Source organism: Eretmochelys imbricata, chromosome 10, assembly GCF_965152235.1.
Source record: "Eretmochelys imbricata isolate rEreImb1 chromosome 10, rEreImb1.hap1, whole genome shotgun sequence".
Classification (NCBI taxonomy): domain Eukaryota; kingdom Metazoa; phylum Chordata; order Testudines; family Cheloniidae; genus Eretmochelys; species Eretmochelys imbricata.
This window is the reverse complement of record NC_135581.1, coordinates 78,738,468-78,759,717: the sequence shown is the minus strand read 5'-3', so window position 1 is coordinate 78,759,717 and position 21,250 is coordinate 78,738,468. Positions and strand designations below refer to the sequence as shown.

General features: G+C 46.9%; 1 protein-coding gene and 1 long non-coding RNA gene across 6 annotated transcripts; one reads left to right on the top strand and one right to left on the bottom strand.

Moving 5' to 3' along the window:
- Positions 1–41: 41 nt before the first annotated feature.
- Positions 42–21,032, bottom strand: HACD3 (3-hydroxyacyl-CoA dehydratase 3). Of its 4 annotated transcripts, XM_077829142.1 has the most exons (11): positions 20,863–21,032; positions 19,724–19,766; positions 18,404–18,477; positions 10,927–11,091; positions 9,222–9,276; positions 8,582–8,692; positions 7,544–7,671; positions 6,823–6,935; positions 5,987–6,093; positions 3,728–3,859; positions 42–2,757 (listed from the first exon to the last, which is right to left on the bottom strand). In XM_077829142.1, exons 1-11 carry the CDS (start codon positions 20,947–20,949, stop codon positions 2,681–2,683), a joined length of 1,092 nt encoding a protein of 363 aa, XP_077685268.1. In that variant the 5' UTR covers positions 20,950–21,032; the 3' UTR covers positions 42–2,680. The 4 variants fall into 4 exon arrangements, with proteins under 4 accessions (XP_077685268.1, XP_077685270.1, XP_077685271.1 ...); XM_077829144.1 differs by lacking the exon at positions 8,582–8,692; XM_077829145.1 differs by lacking the exon at positions 18,404–18,477 and having other exon boundaries at positions 20,863–20,932.
- On the top strand, positions 2,734–6,338 carry LOC144271664 (uncharacterized). 2 transcript variants are annotated; one of them, XR_013347395.1, is made up of 4 exons: positions 2,734–2,858; positions 3,693–3,907; positions 4,943–5,414; positions 5,949–6,338. It is a non-coding gene; the product is annotated as an uncharacterized LOC144271664 (long non-coding RNA). The 2 variants fall into 2 exon arrangements; XR_013347394.1 differs by having other exon boundaries at positions 3,693–5,414.
- Positions 21,033–21,250: the final 218 nt, after the last annotated feature.

The window sequence follows — 21,250 nt, the reverse complement described above, 5'->3', positions numbered from 1 at the left end:
TGTTTGCTTGCATAAGAGGCTGTACAAATAGCAAAATGAAAGACTTTGCTTGTAAATCTTTATTAATAGAAATACACATTCAGCTGCCTTTGGAAGGACAACCAAACTCAGTAGTTGAAGATCCATGGCAAATCACACTAAATATGGGTTCAGTGCCTGCCCCATACCCTCACCACCATGTATTTCATAAATGTTTAAATGCCCTTTAAAGGAATTAAAAGAATGAATGCGGTGTTAAATTCTCAGGGTCGGCACCAAGATATTCAATCCCTTGATTCACTGTCAAATAGATGTGTATGTAGAAGTGACACAGTATACAAATTATGGTGTAACTACCCTGAGGAAGCTGGCCATGCCCTTTTTTAGCCTTTCATGCAGAAAGGCTCCTTCTAACACTTTTAGGCCAGGTCTACACTACAGACCTATCTTGGTATTACGACGTTACTCGGGGGTGAAATCACACCCCTGAGCGACATGCAGTTATACTGACCGGGGTTAGTGTGTAGACAGTGCTATGTCTGTGAGAGAGCATCTCCTGTCAACACAGCTACCACCTCTTGTGGAGATGGTCACCCGTTGGCCTAGGTATGACTTCACTTAAGTGCTACAGCAGTGAGCTGTGCTGGAAGACCTGCCCTTCAATAGTGGTGAAAGTTCCTTAGGATGGTGCCTTTTTGCAGAATGCCTTCAGTGGCGGTTGGGACCACTTCTCTGCAAAAACCCCACCTAAATGTTCTAGTGTTAACCTCACAATAACACTCTTTGGGGGGAAAAGATATTTCACATTGAAAATACCGCAACACGTTTGATGCGTTAGGGATGGAGAATGAAAAGTACCTACTTTCCTGTATAGTGGGTGTTTTTGTTGTTTTTTCCCTGGTGTTATGCTTTCGTAAAACAAAACCATACAATCAGCAGGATGGCAATAAATTGATCTTAAAGTTTAGTGATTGCTCTGGAATTAACTTGCACAAGGGTTACAGTGGGTGCTGGGGGAAAGACTACTAGACTCAGCTGGGTCAACAGTGCAACTAGCTGCTCTGTAGTCAAGGTTACAATTAAGTTTATTTAAATCACATTTTAGTTAATTTCAGGGAAGATGCAAAAGGTCAGAGGGGGCTAAGACCTGGCAGATCAGGTTGGGAGCACAGGGGTCATTTTAATCATGGTACCCTTTATTCAGAACGGCTCCTTTTTAACCAATGGGGGTTTCTTTGTTGTAAAAGTAATTTTAATTGTTTAAAATTCACCTAAGGCATAAACCTGAAACATATCAGTTGCCTCCCATTTGCTGACACCGGCACCCAATACCAAAACGGTCCCTCACTTATTAGGCCCCCAACACTGCACCCCAAAAGCAAATTGCCAGCCTGGCTTGCAGATTCCTTAGCTGCAGTCCTCTGCATTCAGGGAATACGGAAGGAATAGGAAAACAGGTGCTTGCTGCCTTCTCAACAGGGTTTGAACCAAACACTTACACCACCATTCCCAAAACAGAGAGGACAAGGGGCTGGCCTCCCTATAGTAGCAGAAGGAACGTTATGGGATCATCTCAAGGGAGGCCTGCTTTACCTCTGCATTTCCTGGTGTAATTCTAATTTTTGTGTGCTACTGGGGGGAAGAATGGCAGGGAATGGAAGCTCAACCCTACACAGCCTGGTTTTCTAGTGTCTGAGTTTGGACATTTAAATTCTCACCATCTGAAAGGGCAGAGTTAGTGACCACAAGGCCATGGGAAGTAGCAGCTATGTCAACTGGCGAGGGAAATTTGAAGGAGTGGGTAGCTCCCTCTAATGACTGGCTAGGACATACGTAGCCACACAGAGGCTGTGGGACACCATTACGTGTTTCTATTCCATGCGGGAGAGAGATTAAGCCTTCCTATTGTACATACGTTAAGAACAAGCTGGTGGTGTCTAATGCTGACACTAGTTGCTCCCAGGTTTAAATGTATCAGCAAAAGCCTGCTGAAGAAAAGCAGACCTAGCACTGACCATTAATAAATATATTTTCCATGCTGCTCTTGGTCTCTGTTCCTCAGGCCATTCCTAGTCAGTTTCGCATAGCATGGAGTGGATGGTCTGAAATATTATACCCCAGCATCACAAGCCCTATCTGCATTCAATATCTGAAAGAGAGCAAATATCCAAGTAAGAATAACTATTATATTCCCAGTTAGAACCGCTCAGGTTTCTGCGAAGAATAGGATTTCTTTTTATAATACGCAAAAAGAAAAGGAGGACTTGTGGCACCTTAAGAGACTAACAAATTTATTTGACCATAAGCTTTTGTAAGCTACAGCTCACTTCATCGGATGCATTCAGTGTGAGCTGTAGCTCACGAAAGCTTATGCTCAAATAAATTGGTTAGTCTCTAAGGTGCTACAAGTCCTCCTTTTCTTTTTGCGAATACAGACTAACACGGCTGCTACTCTGAAACCTTTTATAATATGGTAGGAAACATGTTTAACTATTGCCATTGTTCAACATTAAGTGCCATGCATGTATGACTGAAGAGGAACTCAATACAGTGTATGGGAATGCTATCTGAAGACTCACTATGAAATCTAACATGAACATTTAGCTGTAGAAAATCCTTTCCATTATAATAATAGATAAAATTGTAAGACTCCGAGGCTCCTGTCGTTGATTTAAGTCAGGGAAGCATTGTAGTCCCTGCTTTACTTCATCTTTCTCTTTTTTGATCCAAGGTGCTGCCTCCTTTGCTTGTAGAGGTGACGCAAGTTTATAAACAAACCTGAAAAGAGAAATAATGGTTGAGGCAGAGCTGAAAATCTGCAGATTCCTTATGCTGAATGACTGCACTGAGTTAAAAATGATTTCGGATTTTCTTCTCATGTATGTACATAAAAGCTAACAACAAATGAGTCCTTGCTGGGGTAGGGTTGAGACTGCAACAACCCACACTGTTTGTTATTGTAGGGGTTCTTAGGAGTTCTGGTTGTCACCCTTTAGGGGTAGCGGTATTGAAGATAGAGGAGGGGCAAATAATTGTAGAATCTTGTGATAGCTTGCGAGAAAAAGTGTCACAAACCTAAGCAGCCCACATCAGACTAAACCACAGAAACAGGGTTGGTGTCATTTAAGTCTTTTTTCATCAGATGGAATGAAGTTTGGAGTTCAAAATTTTCATTTAAAAATCATGGGCTGGATTCTGTATTCCTCTGACTTCAATGAGACTTTTGGATCCCCAGAGATGTAGGCTCAACCTGCCGACAGTACGCTTTTATCATTGGTCCACTAATGACAGAGAACAAACAATTGTAGCTGATCAGTTAAACGTTAAACTACTGTTTAAAAAAAAAAAAACCCTCCTATGAAGCTCTTCAGGGAACTGCTTCTTCATATTCCACTAGTATCAGTGTATTTTGGTTGACATCTGTATAGTTTTGAAGTACACAAAGAATCCAGCAAAATCCTGCAGAAGTCCACACTTTTACCCAATGATACTGATATAATAATTGTAATATTTTGGCCTCTGGTGTATCTGCATGTGCTTCAAGGTGATCTGTTATTGAGGTTTCCTTTCTGGGTTAACCTGTGCTATTCACTACAACTATGAAGACAGGTTAAGCTCAAATTGGTATAACAATGACCAATCAGATATGCTAATTTAAAGTTGCAATCTGTTACTCCTTTTTTGTACATAAATGACTTTTGGTATTTCAACAGGAGAGAAATACAATGAAACAACAACAAAAACTTACCTAAAAATAACATGATAACGTAGATTTGAAGAAAGAATGAAAATTTGATTGTGATGCTCATCGGATATGGCAGTGTGAAACTAAACTTCCCTGTTTCACTGAAGAATGGAATGGCCTGAATCAGACACACAGCTGAAAGCAGAAGGCCAAGAAGATTATAGGCAAAATACAAAGGACAAGGTAAACTCTAGAGCTGGTCAAAAAACGAAGCTTCTCAAAGTTGTTCTCTTTTAATGGTAAAATATTTTGATACTTTCTGACAAACTCTTGTAATCTAGAAAGACTTCAGCATAAACTAGTTTTAAGTGGTATCTTTAAACACAGCTGCACCTAAGTCATGATATTTTCCTAGGTTTGTCTGTCTGTTTGTTGGCATTGGTGGGTAATACTATGAATCCACCCACAGCAACAAGATATTAGCCTTGCTAGCTAGGTTCAGTGCACTCTGCTGTTTCTCACTGTTTCTTTAGAAACTTAAGTTGGTACAAATTTCTATTGCAGTGAGACAGAAGTTAAACAAACACACACCATTCATCTCCACATAAGACGATGTGTAGCAAGAGAATTCGAGCCTTGCTGTCTCCCCAAAGTAATTGTTTTCAAATTGGCCCTAAAAACACAGGAAGGGACACAGCCCATGTTTCATGCGTCCCACCTGCCTCTATAGCTGGCCATGCTCCTCTCACGAGAGCATTATACTTCGGGCCCTACGGGAGTAGGAGCTGCAGCCTGGAGACTACTTCCACTCTGTGGCTTTTACCCCCTGGTGCTGCAACCACTGGTAGCACAGTCACAGAGCCAGTGGGTGGAGGAGCTCCAGGAAGAGTGGCACCCTGGGAGCGTCCCAAGATCCAGGGTCTTGGAGTCAAGATTGCTCATGGGTCCTCTGTGCAATTTAAGATTTAGGCCCGTGTGAGACCATTACGCCCTCCCCGTCCAGGGGAGAAGGAGCCAGACTCCCCGAGTGACAAAGTGCACAGACACGGCTCTCCTTCCCTGCTGCAGGAGGAGAGGATAGGGACCACACAGCGTATTCACACACGCACAAAGTGAAAAACAGCTTCTCCCAAATCTCACTACGAAGAAGAGCAACAACCCAAACCGGCCAAAAAAAGTACACAAATTGTGCATCCGTTTTCCTGTTCAACTGTGTGTGGGGTGATTTGCTTGTGCCCATGCCTCACGTCTCGTTCTCCTGCTCTTCCTGTTTATTAGGAGATCCGTGCTTCCTACCTCACTTTAAGTAGACTCTCTCTTTTGCGAAGGGAGAAACCCTGACCGGGGACCATTCTCCTCTCTTCGCCCTTAGCCTAGGAGGATTATTTCAAGCGCAGACCACTAGCATCGACTCTTGCTCCAGCCGCTCCTATCACTTTGTAACTAGTTTTTGAGCAGCTATGGCCATGTAACTTTTCCCAAAGCTTCTAGCAATGCCTTCATTTGTATCAGCTGGGAGGAGCTGTGGCTCACACCAGTGTAACTCCACGATGCGCCTCTTGGCGGACAGGAGCGCTAGACTGCCAGCCTGGCAATGCGAACATTTCTTCTTGAGGTGTTATGGGTGATAGTAGGATGGATGAAGGAAGTGACAGAGCTGGAGACGGAAGTCCTCTACGTATCCAAAGGGCGAAGTAAAGCAAAGCCAATGATAGTGGAAGCCTGACGTCTGCACCTCTACAGATCTGAGGTAAGTTCAGTTTCTGCACCAATCCAACCGTAGGTCTCTCTGACACTCCCAGCAAGGCCGCCAATTATCGCGACCCCTTTTGTTATGCAAACAGTGGGAACGGGGGCTGGTGTTACCCTTAGCTTTCTCCCTTCAGACGTGACCAAGGCACAGTACAGTGCATTAGACTCAATGAGAGCTGGGTGAACATTTTCGGTTGACTAACAAATTTGCCAAAAATGCAATTGTGAGGCAACCCAAACTATTAAAATTCAGGTCGAATTCAGCAAATGGTTTGGGTGGAATAACAAATGGGGGGGACGGGGTACGCAGAAGTCAAAACAAACCTATTCAGCGTTTTCTTTTGAAACTAACCATCAAAAGGTTGCTTCAAAACTAGCAGTTTTGTTTTGAAACTTTGTGTTTGATCAGAATGAAATTATTTTGGTTTTGTCAAAAAAAAATTAATTTTGGTTCAAAATAAACTAATTTTTTTCAGGGTTTTCAATCCCACCATCAAACCAAAATATAAATTACTCTCTCATCTCTATACAGAGCAGCATGATCTACAAGGCTGTGTTTTCGAAGCATACCTTCTGCCAAGGTGCCTAAAGGATAGAGAGGAATCCAGATGGTGTATCGGATCCAAGTTAGTAATTTCCATTCTATATCAATGCAGGAAAGCATGTAGAATGGATACCTAGAGTAAAATTCAGTTTGAAAGACAGACATTACTTAGAAGTTTAACTTTCCACTTAAGTTACAATATTGTGCATAATCACTGTATGATGTCATCAATGTCAAATATTCATGATAAACACGATCAATCCCTTTAGTTATTGTCTTAATTGTAAATAATAATTAAGAATATTAAAAAGGGACTGTTTCATAGGGAGCTGCGGCAGGTATGTTTTTCCTCTGGCAGCTTACTGTACTAGACCTATTATCCTGGCAACCTGGATAGGTTTAACTGCCTGCTTTCTTCAACAAATATTTCAATTTAGATCCCAAAAAATGAATAGAATACAATGTAGTTTGTCTGACAAACACCAGGAATTCCCAGAATCCATCACATTCTTTAGCCAAAGGCCTGAATTTCCTGTGGAAAGTGACATGAAAATCAGATTTCCTTGCCAAGGGTTAGGAAATGGGTAGAGGAACATAGCAGCAAGTTTTCCCAGACATGGACCAACATGAGCTCTCGTTTCTCACATTGGAATCAGTCCCAGACTCCGCCAGATACAGGAAACTAGCAAGACACTTATGCTGTGACAAATCTGAGTCCCAAGGAATGCTTTATCAGCAGGGGCTATAATGCGAATGCCACCGGGTGTTTCTTAATGGCAAAATCAAAATTATTTTAAAGCAAAAGGCTGTTTTTCAGTAGACCCCTGGCGTTCCATGCACGTCAAAGGAAAATCCTACAAACCTGAATAACTCAGTAATACTCCAGCAGTAAAATACAAAGAACACCACCGCTTTGCTTTGCATTTCCTCCACATTTCCGAGGACAATAAACAAGACAAAATTTCTTCCAAGTACCTGTTTAACAAAACACCAACATATACACGTGAGTATACTCAACAGATACCAATGTGGCACAGTCAGAGGGCAACAGTGAGCCCCTACCACTAGAAATACACAGACTCCTTAAGAGCCCATGGCACATGCAGCTCAGGGCCCGGGCACATTAGTGGTGCTGGAAGACCAGGGCATGTGTCTCTGGAGCGGAGCTGTGGGCTGGGGAAGTGCTTCCTAAGCCTGCAGTCCTTGTACATACGGACCAGCTGTATTAGGGGCCAACCCAGGAGTAGAGAGAGAAGGTGGCCACGCCTTTTGCAGCACAGTGTGTCTGCTGTGGGAAGTTGAGCTGGTCCAAGTGCATGAAGTTCCCCCCTCCCCCCGCTGTTCTGGTCTTTGCCCCAACTCCTTGTCTCATCAGACAACCCAAGAAGGTAGCCTACCAACCCAGGCTAGGAAGCATGGATTCCTACCTACGGGGCAATATATATCCCTGGGGTATCTCCACAGTGATGCCATTTCCTCCTCCCTTTCCCCGCCCCCTGCTTTTTTTTTAAAAGCAGTAATGGCTAAGACTATCACAATATAAACTGTAATAACCTGGGGTGCGAGGAATCTTAAAATATTACCTGGAGAAAAGAAGGTATAAATGGTGACCTGACGATTCCTGCTAGTGAATTCAGGATCTCTATAAATGCGAGCGTCTGACAGAAGTACATCATGTCAGCAATGGTGTGAAATGTATCATAGAAGGAATCTATCAAACAAAAGACTGCTTTAAGGCATCTGAATTTGCCTGCCAGGAGAAGCCAGCTTAACTACACAGCCCCCAACATATACTAACTCATTCAAATATTTTAGAACTATATTTGTGTTGGAAAAATTTAGTGTTCAACCTTGTGTGTAAAGCCTATATGCAGGCTAGTGTGCAGTCAGAGTAAAAATCTTAAAAACGTTACCCGATCAAAGTAAAAGTCCTATGCTGAAAGAATCACAGAATCATAGGGTTAGAAGGGACGCAAGGGTCATCTAGTCTAACCCCCAATGCAAGTACAATTAGAGCTATTTCAGTAAATAATATGGAAAAGAAAGAGGGCTGTGCTCTGGATTAACAGAATGGACAATTGGATCTTTTAGAAAAACAACATTTGAGCCAATCCATTTTTAGTAATACTGGCTCTCTAAATGGAAGAAACGTCTGTCTCGAGTGCGAGGCAGTGTCGTTGTAGCCATGTCCGTTCCAGGATAGTAGAGAGACAAGGTGGGTGAGATCATATATTTTACTGGACCACGTTCTGCTGATGACAGAGACAAGCTTTCAAGCCACACAGAGCTTGTGTCGCACCAACAGAAGGCGGTCCAATAAAAGTCTCAAGTGAGATTTTTCATTCCCCCCCACCCCACAACACAGTTTCTTTTTTAAAATTAAAATTTAGCATGTATAGATTACAGCAAATATTACTGATGCCCATAAATCACAGGCTCTGCGATTATTTACAGGTCCTGTCCTTAATGTTATGACAATTTTTGGGAGGGTTTTGTTGTGCATTTCAATGAAGTATTTACAGTTTCATGTGGCTTAATTCAGATGTCATTGTTTAGAAATTACTGCAAAGGGTGAAAGGAGGAATAAAATAAAATAGGATAAAATAGTGCTTATTACTTGCCTTTTCCTAAGATAAACAGGCGAACTGTCATATTCACAAAAATCCAGGAGAACCCCAAAAACTGCACAAGATTATACATGAACAAATATCCTCTCTTCAGCTGTCTGAAAGCTATAATCAACGTTAAACAATCATGTTAGCAAAATGCAACAGCATTCCTATATTCTGCAACTGGCTCTCAGCGGCGAGGTGGGTTAGTGAGTTAGCCTTTCAAATCTGAAGATGGGTTACAAAAGAAAACAAGGTTTCACGCTATTCTGGATAACACAGGACTACCAAAGATTTGCCGTGTGGACTCAAGGGAAACGCAGCACTGGAGTAACAGGACTGCTGCACCTATCTCAGCTTGGGCTGGGCTTTCACATCACCTGCTGGCACGATTGATGACAAAAATGATCAAATCCTCTAGGAACCAGTAGTGCGGTTTTACTCAGCTTGTAAGTAGTTATATACATAATAAAGTGCTGTATACTAGTTTTACAGAGAGACAACAAGTCTATCAACACTACCATGACCACATCGGAAGTACTTAAGTGCATGCTTACAGAGGTAATATTTTGCCTGTGTGTGCATAAGCAATCCATTGCCACTATCTTATCCACCAAATCAACCTTACTAATTTAAAGATACAGTTACTTACAGTCTTTAGGGACTCTGGATTCAATTCTGATTTTGTTAATCCTTTCTTCTTCTTCCTAAAAATTAGGGATAAAGTTGTAAATGGTTTTAGTGTCGTATTTCTATATAGTAATTAGCAGCTAATATTTAGTTAACTGTTCTGCTGCAAAGCTAGTGGGGTTTTAGAGTCAGCTAATATCCACTTACGAGTCTAATGTGTTAAATTTTTCACCAAGGCAAAACTGTGCAAATTCTTCATTGTCAGGAAAGAGTGTTACTGCAATAGCTAATGGTTGTCTAGCCAGCTATGTAGCCTCCGTTACACATTTTCATCTAATGAATTCATTTTGTGGTGTGAAAACTGCCATTTTCCATGTTAATTCTTGATCATTACCACCACTCAAAACTGTTCCTTTTCTTATGACAGTGTGAAGTCATCCTCTGGCTCTCTTCAGACCATTTAACACACACCCCAATTGTTAACTCCTGGGAAGAAGTAAAGTCACTCTGGATTGCTGTATAAATCAAAACAGCCCTTTGCAATATCCTGTATAACTTACGTGGTCATTAGGATTTAAGAAATAGACTTGTCCTTCTGACCATGGGGCAGAGTGTGTTGTAGAACTGACCCCACTCACACTTTTGTATGGATGTTTGTGTCCTTTCCAAGAGGCATTATTATTTCTTTGCTAACCATTCTGAATGCAGTAGAGAGCATTTGAATTACAACGTAGCTGAATGTAAAGACAGGGCCAGCCTGGTGGCTCAGGAGGCTGCTTTCTGGACACTCTACCTAGAAATCCTCATTTTAGAAACAACCTCGGGACTTCTGCTTTTCACACAAGCAAGGCTGGAGTGTTTTAAAAAGGGAGTCTCTCTTGGTCTTTAACTGAAGGAAACGGCACACACTATCTAGGGGATATAACCTGTCAAGTTCAGAGCCAGATCCATTTGGGAGCATTCGGATTGGGGGCCAACTCTAAAAGCAATATAAGTAAAAGATGAGCATGTGCTTGAGACGGTCTCGTTTAAGGAGAACAGAGGACATGCTGTCTCTCATGGCTAGGCACCTCAACTTCTGGAGACCTTGGTTTGCAGGTAGGCAAGATAGCTTGAGCCCTCTGCCAACATCAGATATCCCATGGATTTCAGCTTATTTAGACTGCGAGCTCTTCAGGGCAAGGACCATCCATATATGTTTATATAGTGTCTAGCACAGGGGTTCTGAAACTGGGGGTCGGGACCCCTCAGGGGGTCACAAGGTTATTATATGGGGCGTTGCGAGCTGTCAGCCTGCACCCAAAACCCTGCTTTGCATCCAGCGTTTATAATGGTGTTAAATATATTAAGAAGTGCTTTTGATGTATAAGGGGGGGGTCGCACTCAGAGGCTTGCTATGTGAAAGGGGTCACTAGTACAAAAGTTTGAGAACCACTGGTCTAGCACAATGGCACCCCGATCCAGACTGGGGCCTCTGTGTATAATAATTTATGGATAATGCTCATTTTAAACCAAACACCTCACCTAATAGGGCCTCCCCCTTTTAGTTTCAGGTTTTTATACTGAATCCATTTATTATTGTTTAATTTGGATCTTGCAACCAGCACACTAGTCAGAAACTCCCAACTATAAATCTGTTAACTCAATGGCAAGAATCTAGGTATTTCTTAGGACATGCACTCTTAGCTGCTTATTTAAACTGCTCCGAAAGCACATGGAGTACTGACCTTTGCTTTGAGTTCCATTTCAGCATCCGACTCATCTAGCCAGCGATCAAAATCAGGGGCTAGGAACATCGGGCGCCTCTCCTGTTTGGTGAGTCTTTTCCACCAGTTGCTTTCTTTTTTCTGCACGCTGATGTTCAACTGCCTCTGAGTCACTTTGTACTCCAGCTGCGAAACACACAATGGGGGGCAGACACAGGAACATGCCTCATTAGAACTGGGGCCCTCATGACAAGAATGTTTTTGATTCAATCAGGGCTGGTGAAAGGTTCTGTATTGACAGCTCTGGAGAGCAGAAGGGTTGTGTCTGGGTTGTGTCTGAGGATTTGCCTACCTGCCAGTCGGGGGGTTGCAAGTGCAGCTTGCACAGACAAACCTGAGCTACTTTTACTCTAGCTAGCTCGGGTAGGGTAGCAGTAAGCCACAGAAACGCATGCTGTACAAGCCCACCTGGAACGCTGGGTAATCGCTCGAGCGGCTAGCCCCCACGGAAGCCCAGGCTGCTGCAGCTTCACGGCTCTGGGCTGAGGTTAAAGCTAGCTCGGGGACGTCTGCGTGAGCTGCAGTCATGCCCCAACTGCAGTATGGATCTACCGGAAGGGGGAGAAGGCAGTTCAGTACCTACAGCCACATTCAGCGTCTGGTGCCTCTGCGGTAACTGCCTATCAAGGGTGCCAGCTGCAATGGTGATAGTTTTTGGGATGGTCTAGCTGTCAGTAGACTGGTTTCACAAGACCCTCAGCTCATTTCACACAGGTCACTAAGCAGCCCTTAGAGCAGTGGTCTCCAAGCTTTCTAAGCACAAGATCACTTTTTGAATTTAAGCGCAACCCAAGATCTATCTACCTCAAAGGAAATGTAGAAATAGCAGTAATCACACAAACCCCAAAACCCTTGCCCCATCCCATGCCCCAGCCCCACTCACACCATCCCCCCTCCCTCCATTGCTCGCTCTCCCCCACTCTCACTCACTTTCATCAGACTGGGACAGGGGGTTGAGTTGTGGGGGGGGGGCGGCGGGCTGTGGGGTGGGGCAGAGGGATTTGGAGTGTGGGAGGGGCTCCGGACTGAGCCTGGGGCAGGGGTACAGGAGGGGGTTCAAGGTGCGGGTTCCGGGAGGGAGTTTGGGTGCAGGAGGGGGCTCAGGGCTGCGGGTCAGGAGTGCTGGGTCCAGGAGGTGGCTCAGGCCGCGGGTTCGGGTGCAGGCTCTGGGAGTGGGCTGGGGCAGGGCGTTGGACTGCAGGGTTGTTGGGATTTTGTGGTTCCCAATAATAACCAAACAAAGGGAGAGCCCCGGTACAAAGATCAGCCAGAGTCCCTCCAGCAAGGAGCCCCTCCCGTTGCTATTTTATAGTACATGGCAGTTACGGAACACAAACCTCTAGCCAATCATATTTAACCTTTCCATATATGGATTTGTTCATCACATGCTTATACTTCTCCACTCCACACGTTGAGCTCACCCCGTCCCCTGGGCCTTTTCTAGAATGTTCCTAGGGTGGTGAGCCACAGAATGCTTCTTTATGCCTACGTACCTTCTAAATCACATTTTGTTTAAAATGAACACAAGTATACTCTTCAGGGTGCAGGCTGTGGGAGGGGGTTGGGGTGCAGGAAGCGTACGGGGTGTAGGGGGGGCTCAGGGTGCAGGAGAGGGTGTGGGGTGCAGGCTCTGGAGGGAGTTTGGGTGCGGGGAGGGGGGCGCTCAGGGCTGGGGGAAGGGGTTGGGGTGCAGGAGGAATTTGGTGTGTGGGCTCTGGCCAGGCACTGCTTACCTCAGACAGCTGCCGGGCAGTGGGGCTAAGGCAGGCTCCCTGCCTGCCCTCGCCCCACACCGCTCCCAGATGCAGCCGCCGCGTCTGGCAGTGGCTCCCCCGGGGGGGGCGGAGAAGAGAGGCAGATGGCTCTGCATGCTGCCCTGTCCGCAGGCACTGCCCCCGCAGCTCCCATTGGCTGGGAACGGGAACCGCCCCCTCCCCCCGGAGCCACTGCCAGACATGACGGCCACTCCCAGGAGCAGAACGGGGCTAGGGCAGGCAGGGCGCCTGCTTCAGCCCCACTGCGCCACCGGACTGTTCGTGGTCAAACTCCCAGTTCGGCTGCAGGAGGGTTGGCAACCCGATCGCAATCGACTGGTCGATCATGGAGCCTCTGACAATCTCAGTCTCAGTGCCTGAGGATTCACTGCCAGATACTCCACGGTCGACCGGTCGATCGCAATCTAACTGCATTAGAGGGTAACTATCAATTTTAGGCTGGAGTTGAACCAGTGACCTAAATGCAAAAAGTGCTGGGGCCTGTTAGTCAGCCCCTGGACCACCCAATCCTCCTTAATAAGTACATTTCAGGCCAAGCGTGAAGATACTGCTAGCACTGGCTGCGGTGAGTTCTTACTAGCAAAATGTACAGTGGTAACAACTGAAAGAAAGGGGTCTCTCTTTCCCAAGGGGCAACTGCCCCAATTTTAAAAGTTCCTAAAATAACCTAGAGATATGGAAGTGCCGAGAGGCCGCTTGTGTAGCTGCAAGTCAAAGTGAAAGTTTCTCAGTTCTTTTGCTCTTTTCTTATTTTATCAGCTTCTTTGACAGAGAAGAATCCAGACTGGTGACCACATGTTTGCACATGAAGGTCATGGATCAGGCACTCAGAAGCTGCCAAAGAACCAGGCCAATGGTGGGAAAGTCACTTCTCCATGTTTCTACTGGGGATAGTTCATACAGCATAGTAACTCCATCTTCTAACTATAACACCTGCCCCCTGCAGTGGCCATGGAACGAATATTTGCACCTTTAATTAGAAAGGGGGCAAAATCACACGTCTGGATTTCTACACTACCCCACCTACCTGTCAAATCTTTGGTGCAGTTTGAATCCACACTTAGCACTTTGATTACAATCCTTTGAGTAAGAAGGGGTGCTAAATATTTCACAAACGCAAAGCCTTCCGGAGTAGATCTCTCCATTTTACAAATGAGGTAGCAGACCTAGGGTACAACTACACTAGACTTTGGCCCCTTGCGGTACTTACACATTCGTAAAGGCTAGCGTCACCACTCTCCTCCCCACACACACACTTGAGCCAGGCTATAAACGCCTGATCGACCTGCATCCAACATGTGTGGTGGGTGAATTACACTAGCCTTTTCAAATGTGTAAGCATCTCAAGTTAATTAGGAATCAGGTACAAAAGGCTAGTGAATTCAAGCTCAAAGAGAACAGTGAGTTGCCTGAGTTTAAACAGCAAGTTAGTGGTACAGAAACCTGACACAGAGGACCAGATAGGTGCCTTGTGGAATTTTCACCCTCAGTATTTTTGAAAACCACACAAGGCAACTACTGCATCCTTGATTGCCTAAATATCTTTACAAAACTGATTCTTTGTGTCCTATTCCAGCTATTAGGTACATTCCCTTTGTCCAGGACTTTGCAACTGTTAAAGGCCAAGGCTTCTGCCAATTGAACTTCTCAATATATGAGATTAAAATGCACTCAAGACTAAAATAACCCACTGTATGGTAGCGAGGGACAGTACATATTGCAGGGCTTTGGAGCGCGAAGCAGCTCTGGAGCAGTGGAGCTGCAGGTTTTTGCCTGGAGCTGGAGCGGAGCCAGAGCACAGCTCCAAAGCCCTGACATATTGAGGAGCGCATGTGTGGAGTTTGGGTTAAAAATGGGGCTGAAATAAAGCAACAACAACTTACAACTTCTACTTTAAAAATCTCATTTCTGGAACTAACGTTTTCATGTTTTGGGGGTCTTACGGAGAAGCTGGAGTTTTACTCAAAGCTTTATTTCTTCAAGCAGCCAAGTTAAATTGTTTCTAACTCAACCACACTGAGACACATGATCAGGTGCATCTTCAGTGAATGGTCCTTCATTCCAGGTCTATTCTACTGTAGCCCTCCATGCACTCCTATACCTACTTTAATTATATTTACATACATCACAGTGTGGGGAGGGAGCTCTGATTACTTCCCACTGGCAGCAGAGCTGTGTGGCTCTCCTTTGATGTGGTGGAGACAATGGATAATTAATGGACAGTGAAACACTTTTGTTTATTTGCAAGATGGCTAGCGGCCATCTCTGAAAATATGAGCCACCCGTATGAAGCCACCAGCAAACATCCCAGATTTAATCCTGGGGCAGTGGGGTATCATGTCAATAAGCTGATGCTGTGGTTGGAGAACTAGACTGACTGGACCTACAGGTATTTATAGGGAAGATGTAAAACAGCTGAGCTGCACAACATGGGGCTCTTAATCTATTCAACAATCTAGCCACATGCCGGCCCCACCCTTGATTAAGTTTATTGAAAAAACTGAAGAAGTGATTTGGGAAGGAAGGGATGAAGGTCATCTGTCCAAGGCGGTACCATTAGCTCCATCAGCTAATGCGGGATGGTCTGTTACCGCTGATTGCAAGGTGGTGCAGATCACCACAGCTTTCGAGGGGGTTGTCCTGGGGGACTCTGTTACTCTTGCTAAGTCATCTAAAAGGATGGTGGTATTTGTTCCGCCTGGCTGAGGGTGCTCAGTCCTTCAAAATGCTGATAATACCCTGCTCTGTCCCCTCCAAGCCAGCCAATACAGAGGATCACCTTACTCCACACCTAGCTCAAATGAGGGCCAACGGGCTGAGCTCAGTCTGATATGACGGATACTAGAAGACTGGAGAAGGCAACTAGAAGCTATGGCCAAGGTAAGATCCGCCTCTGAACAAGGGTGTTTCCACATTTTGTTGTTTGAGTTTGCAATCTTGGGGTGGCTCGATTCCCACCTACTAGCTGACCGGAGAGCAACAGCTTTTCTCCACCCTATATGGCACCAGCACAGTGCAGCTGTTTCCCCTACGCCATTCACCCCCTGCTACCATTCTCCAATCCTTTGTCAGTGCACTCTGCATGGGGCTGCATCTCTGATCCATCCAGAAACCGAAGCTGGTGCAAAACCCAGTAGCCTTTTAATTAACATGTTCTATTAGTGCTGCGACCTGCCCTGGGTGCCTAATGGCTTCCAAGGGATTGATGAAGAGATTGGTTTTGATCTATAGCACCACAAGTGGCCTGGGACCTGCTTGCCTGAGACCAGGTCTACGCTAGGGACTGTTGCCAGCATGGCTATGCAGGCCAAGGGTGTGAAGAGGTGAGTTCCCTGACCAACACAGGGGTGCAGGTAAAAGTCCCTGGTGTAGATGCAATGATATGTGCAAAACTAGCCTTTTATGGCATGGCTTGTTTCACTCATGGGGGGTGGTTTTACGATACCATAACTTTGCCAGAAATAGCTGCGTCCAGACTGGGAGCGCTTCACCGGTACAGGTATATTATATGAGCAAAGTGCTCCTACTATACCAATCAAAGCACAGTTTTGTAGCTGTAACTGAATCTACGCTATGGACTTTGGCTGGCACAGCTGTGTTGGCCAAGGGGGCTCCAGCACCTCTGTGGGCTCATCTGCGACAATATGGCCATCACTGGTTAGCTTTCCATGCTATCTAGTAATATGACACTCAAGATGCCACTTGTTGGGAGCCATAGCTCGCTCTCCAGTCCTGGCCTCAGATTATCCGAACTGCCTGCCAGCCCATTGTTTGGTCTTTATCAGATATTTAAAAACACATGTCAAGTCTCTTAACAACGCTGTTCTGCATTGGCATGGAGGATGTGCAGGTACACAAATACAGCAGGACGTGCTCAGAGTGATTTGGGGTTAGACTAATGGCTGGTCCACACATAGGCCTGTGCCAACTTAACCAAATCAATTTGCTAAAGACAATGTCATTATTTCACTGCAGTTCTGTGAGTGGACACTTATTTCGGAATAGAAGTGACTACAGTCTACGGAGCCAGCTGACTTTAGTTAAATATATGAACACTTGTTTTTTATTCTGCACTAAGAGCACCCATGCACCACAATAACTAACTAGATCAATTTTAATTCTCACCTCTTGTTGTTTTCTTGCAAATCTTTGGGTAGACAAGGCCTGGAACTCTGATTATAATGGAGTCTAAGGCAAAGAACTTTTGCTGCTTTTACTGCAAAGCTTTGTTTCGATATTGATGGGTTGGCAATTCCCTTGAAATTCAGCAATTTACCCCTCCAGAGAGGAGTTAAATTCTGCATTTCAAATGAAGTGACTCCTCTCCTTTCTTTGCTCGGCAAGATGGGAAGGGAAGGTCTATCTACCCCAAGGAAGGAAGGATTCGGCAGAATTTCCCAGATTTACTGCCGCTATTCCTGGTGGGCAAATAAAAAGAACCAGGACAATTACAGGACAAGTCTTGCTGCAGCTGCTCCCCACTGGGAGTGAAGATCAGTTTTGCAGGACCCCCTGTGACTAAAAGGACAGGCAGATCTTGGGAGTGCCAGGAAGAGTCAATCTTCCCAGGTAGGCTCTCTCCAGTTATAAGACAGGAACTAAGACAGCGCTTCACAGTGAGAGCGTTGCAACACGTTCATGCTGGGATTCTTTGTAATTCGTACAAGCAATGAGAGCACACGTCAAGATTTTTAGCAAGGTCACAGAATATGTAAGAGGTGGTGGTGTTTTATTTCAGAGAGGCTGCACTTCCCATAAGCTAACTTAACAGCGGATGGGATGTTTTCATTCAGAAAAATTGCTAGATTCTCTGCTATTTTACTGCTCCAGTAAATTTTTAAGCTACCCACCACTTGCTTCTGTAATTAATTTAAAGCCATGTTCATGTAAACCCATATTTATGAGAGCAGTATGAGATCTGCGTGAGAATCAGTCTCAAAGACAGGGCATTGAATGCGTGCTGCATTTAAAACTTTAAACATTAGTAAAATCATCTGTTATAGCAGGGCTGGACAAACTTTTTGGCCCGAGAGCCACATCGGGGTTGCGAAACTCTATGGAGGGCCAAGGAGGGAAGGCTGTGCTTCCCCAAACAGCCTGGCCCCCTGCCCCCTATCTGCCCCTTCCCACTTCCTGCCCGCCTCTGAACCCCCAACCCATCCAACCCCCCCTGCTCATTATCCCCTGACCGCCCCCTCCTGGGACCCCACCTCCTCATCCAACCCCCCCTGCTCCCCATCCCCTGACCGCCCCATCCAACCACCCCCTGCTTCCTGTTCCCTAACTGCCCCCCGGAACCCTCTGTCCCTCATCCAACCCCCCTGCTCCCTGCCCCTTTACCATGCTGCTCAGAGTGGCAGGACAGCCAGCCATGCTGCCCACGCGGTGGCATGGCTGCGGGGGAGAGGGGACAGTGGGGGAGGGGCGGGGGGCTAGCCTCCCCAGCTGGGAGCTCAAGGGCCAGGCAGGATGGTCCCGCGGGCCTGGATGTGGCCCGTAGTTTGCTCACCTCTGTGTTATAGCATCACGAAGCAAAGCAACAACCCTAAATCGCATCCCAGGAAATTTAAAGCATAGCCATTTCCCTTTGGAGTTTTTTTTTTTTTTAACCACTTAACAGTAATACTTTTCTTTTGTAAAACATAGAAGAAAAAAATACATACTTGGGGCTTGACTGGTTCTAGAAATGCAAGCTGAAATTCATATACATTGTCCCCCTTGGCACCATGACCCTGGGCTAAAAGAAAAGGAGCAACAATCAGTGTAAAGATCCTGATTCCCCACCACCACCGCACACCATGTGCAAAATGTACTTTAACTATAATTATTCAGTGTTTTTTTAAAGTGCCCTCCCCTACCCCACGGTGCTGCATGATCAAACTATGTAATAATGGACATGCAAAGACAGCGTCACAGCTTTTTAGAATTTAATTCGCTTTTAACGAAGTGACATTTAAAAATGCGTTGGGTGCCTTATAGGGGGGTCGACATCCACTATAACAGAGAATAGTGCTGGAAAAGGACCTTCATGTGAGGCAGGAATGGATGAGACTCCAGGAGGAGCAAGTTCCTCCCAACGGGATCTATCGCAGCAAAGGATCAGCTGCCCAATTTAAGATGCAATGGTGAAATCCCTAAAACATCAGTGATGACAGAGTGCAAATACGCCCCAGGATTCATCAGTTTCCTACAAAGCCAGGTCCTTCCCCATAAAATCCTCTGAAAGCCAGCAGCCTCGGCAAAAAATATGCCATTTTAAAGGGTGCCATTGTAAAATAATCCTGTCCACATAAAACGATACAATCTAAGTCAACACATTATGTCTTTACCATATGCTTCTGGGCCACAAGAGTGGTATACAGGCTCAAGGATGCAGTATGAAAGATACACAGTAGATTCCTAATGCAAAAAAGCAACAGTATATTCCTTGCACTAACCTGACAAGCAAAACAGCGAACTCGGTCCCTTAAGGGTGAACTGTTCAGTCAAAACAAAACAAAAACTTTTACAAAGGAATCTATTTACCTTTCAAATTGAATTTTAGTTCCTGGTCCAAAACCTGCTCGTATTTGCACACAAGGTCTTTGTGACAGTAGTACTGCTTTCAATGTGAAGTTTAGGGAAAGAGACGTGGATAATCAGCTGACATATTTAAATGTGGTGCATGGTTTGTTTGGGTTTTTTTAATTAAATATGGTGCTGCTATCAACTACTACAGCTAGACCTAGAACATTTACCTGAAACCCAAAACCACCAGCTCCAGCCGTATTGTGTTACAGGCTCTGATGTTCAAGCTCCCCCGGGTGAGTGTAGGGGTCCAGGATCAGGGCCGAAATCATTACGACCAAGAAAAGAAAGTAGAGAAGTTGTGGCCAGCAATCCCTTGGCAATCCTAGGCTGCACAGCTGCATGTTGCTAGGAGTCCACCCCTGTGCAGAGGGATCAGGGATGCTATTCACTTTAAAAGAAATGTAGTCACCTACCTTTGAAATGAAGCACGTCGTCCATAATGGTGATCTCGGGGCTCTGAGGAAAGAGAGGATGTTTTAGGCGGCAGGCGTGTACCCCTTTCAAACAAACTGTTTTAAGGCCAGGATCCTGGCAACTGAGAGGGATTCAGAAACTGACCCAGAAGAGCCTGGGGGCACTTCAAGCAGCAAAGTACCCAGGTTACCAGTTACACCTGTGGTTCTCCAGACTTTTTCTAATGCACCTGGCATGAGATGGGGGAAGGGTAGTTAAGAGGGAGTCTCCCTGCGCTGTATACACCATGCAGAGGACGGTGCGGGGGGGGTCTCCCTGGGCTGTACACGGTGCATGGGACAGGGGTGCTGTAGAGGGGGCTGGGGGGTCTCCCTGGAATGCATGCCCCGTGCACGAGAGGGGGGCGCTGTACAGCAGGGAGGGGGTGTCTCCCTGGGCTGCACACGGTGCATGGGACAGGGGTGCTGTAGAGGGGGCTGGGGGGTCTCCCTGGAATGCATGCCCCGTGCACGGGAGGGGGGCGCTGTACAGCAGGGAGGGGGTGTCTCCCTGGGCTGCACACGGTGCATGGGACAGGGGTGCTGTAGAGGGGGCTGGGGGGTCTCCCTGGAATGCATGCCCCGTGCACGGGAGGGGGGCGCTGTACAGCAGGGAGGGGGTGTCTCCCTGGGCTGTACACGGTGCATGGGACAGGGGTGCTGTAGAGGGGGCTGGGGGGTCTCCCTGGAATGCATGCCCCGTGCACGGGAGAGGGGCGCTGTACAGCAGGGAGGGGGTGTCTCCCTGGGCTGCACACGGTGCATGGGACAGGGGTGCTGTAGAGGGGGCTGGGGGGTCTCCCTGGAATGCATGCCCCGTGCACGGGAGGGGGGCGCTGTACAGCAGGGAGGGGGTGTCTCCCTGGGCTGCACACACCATGCCCGGGACAGGGGCATTGCACAGTCGGGAAGGAGTGTCTCCCGAGTCCGCATTGCCCATGCATGGGATGGGGTTGGGGGGCGGGGGGGTCTCGCTGGGTTGCATGCCCCAGGGACGCGACAGGAGCAGGGGCCCCGCACAGCGCGGGAGAGGCCGTGCCCCGGGCACGGACGGGACCGCGACGGGGGGCGGCTGCGCGGGCTATGGGGCCCGGCGGTACCTGCACGTCGCTCAGCTCCACCCGCAGGTAGAGCTCGCGGTGCCGCTGCGCCCAGTGCACGTGCGGGGTCAGGCTCTGGCGCTGCATCGTGGCGGCCGGGACAGGCCGGGCTCCGAGGGCTCCGCGCGGCGCCTGGCGAGGCCGGGGCGCTTGGTTGCCCCCGACGTGGGGCGGAGCGAGCGCCCGGGCCCCTGCGCACGCGCCCTGCCGCTGTCTCCTCCCGCCCGCCTCCGGCAGCGGGGTGCCCCGTGGGGCTGGGCCCGGGCGGGGGCTTGGTACGTCCTGGGCTGTGTAGGGTGCGGCTGGACCCTGGGTAGCACCGGCGCATGGTGCAGCTAGGCTAGGGCAGGCCGGGCGTGGTGCAGCCGGGCCCTGGGTAGCACCGGTG

Excerpts from the sequence above, each read along its gene's own strand:
- HACD3 (XM_077829142.1), bottom strand. The coding sequence starts at position 20,949 with ATGCAGCGCCAGAGCCTGACCCCGCACGTGCACTGGGCGCAGCGGCAC. Across the intron at positions 8,693-9,221 it reads ATCCAGAGTCCCTAAAGACT|CTTTCAGACAGCTGAAGAGA; the intron begins GTAAGTAACTGT and ends CGTTGATTATAG. Across the intron at positions 7,672-8,581 it reads CCTGTTTATCTTAGGAAAAG|ATTCCTTCTATGATACATTT; the intron begins GCAAGTAATAAG and ends TTTGTTTGATAG.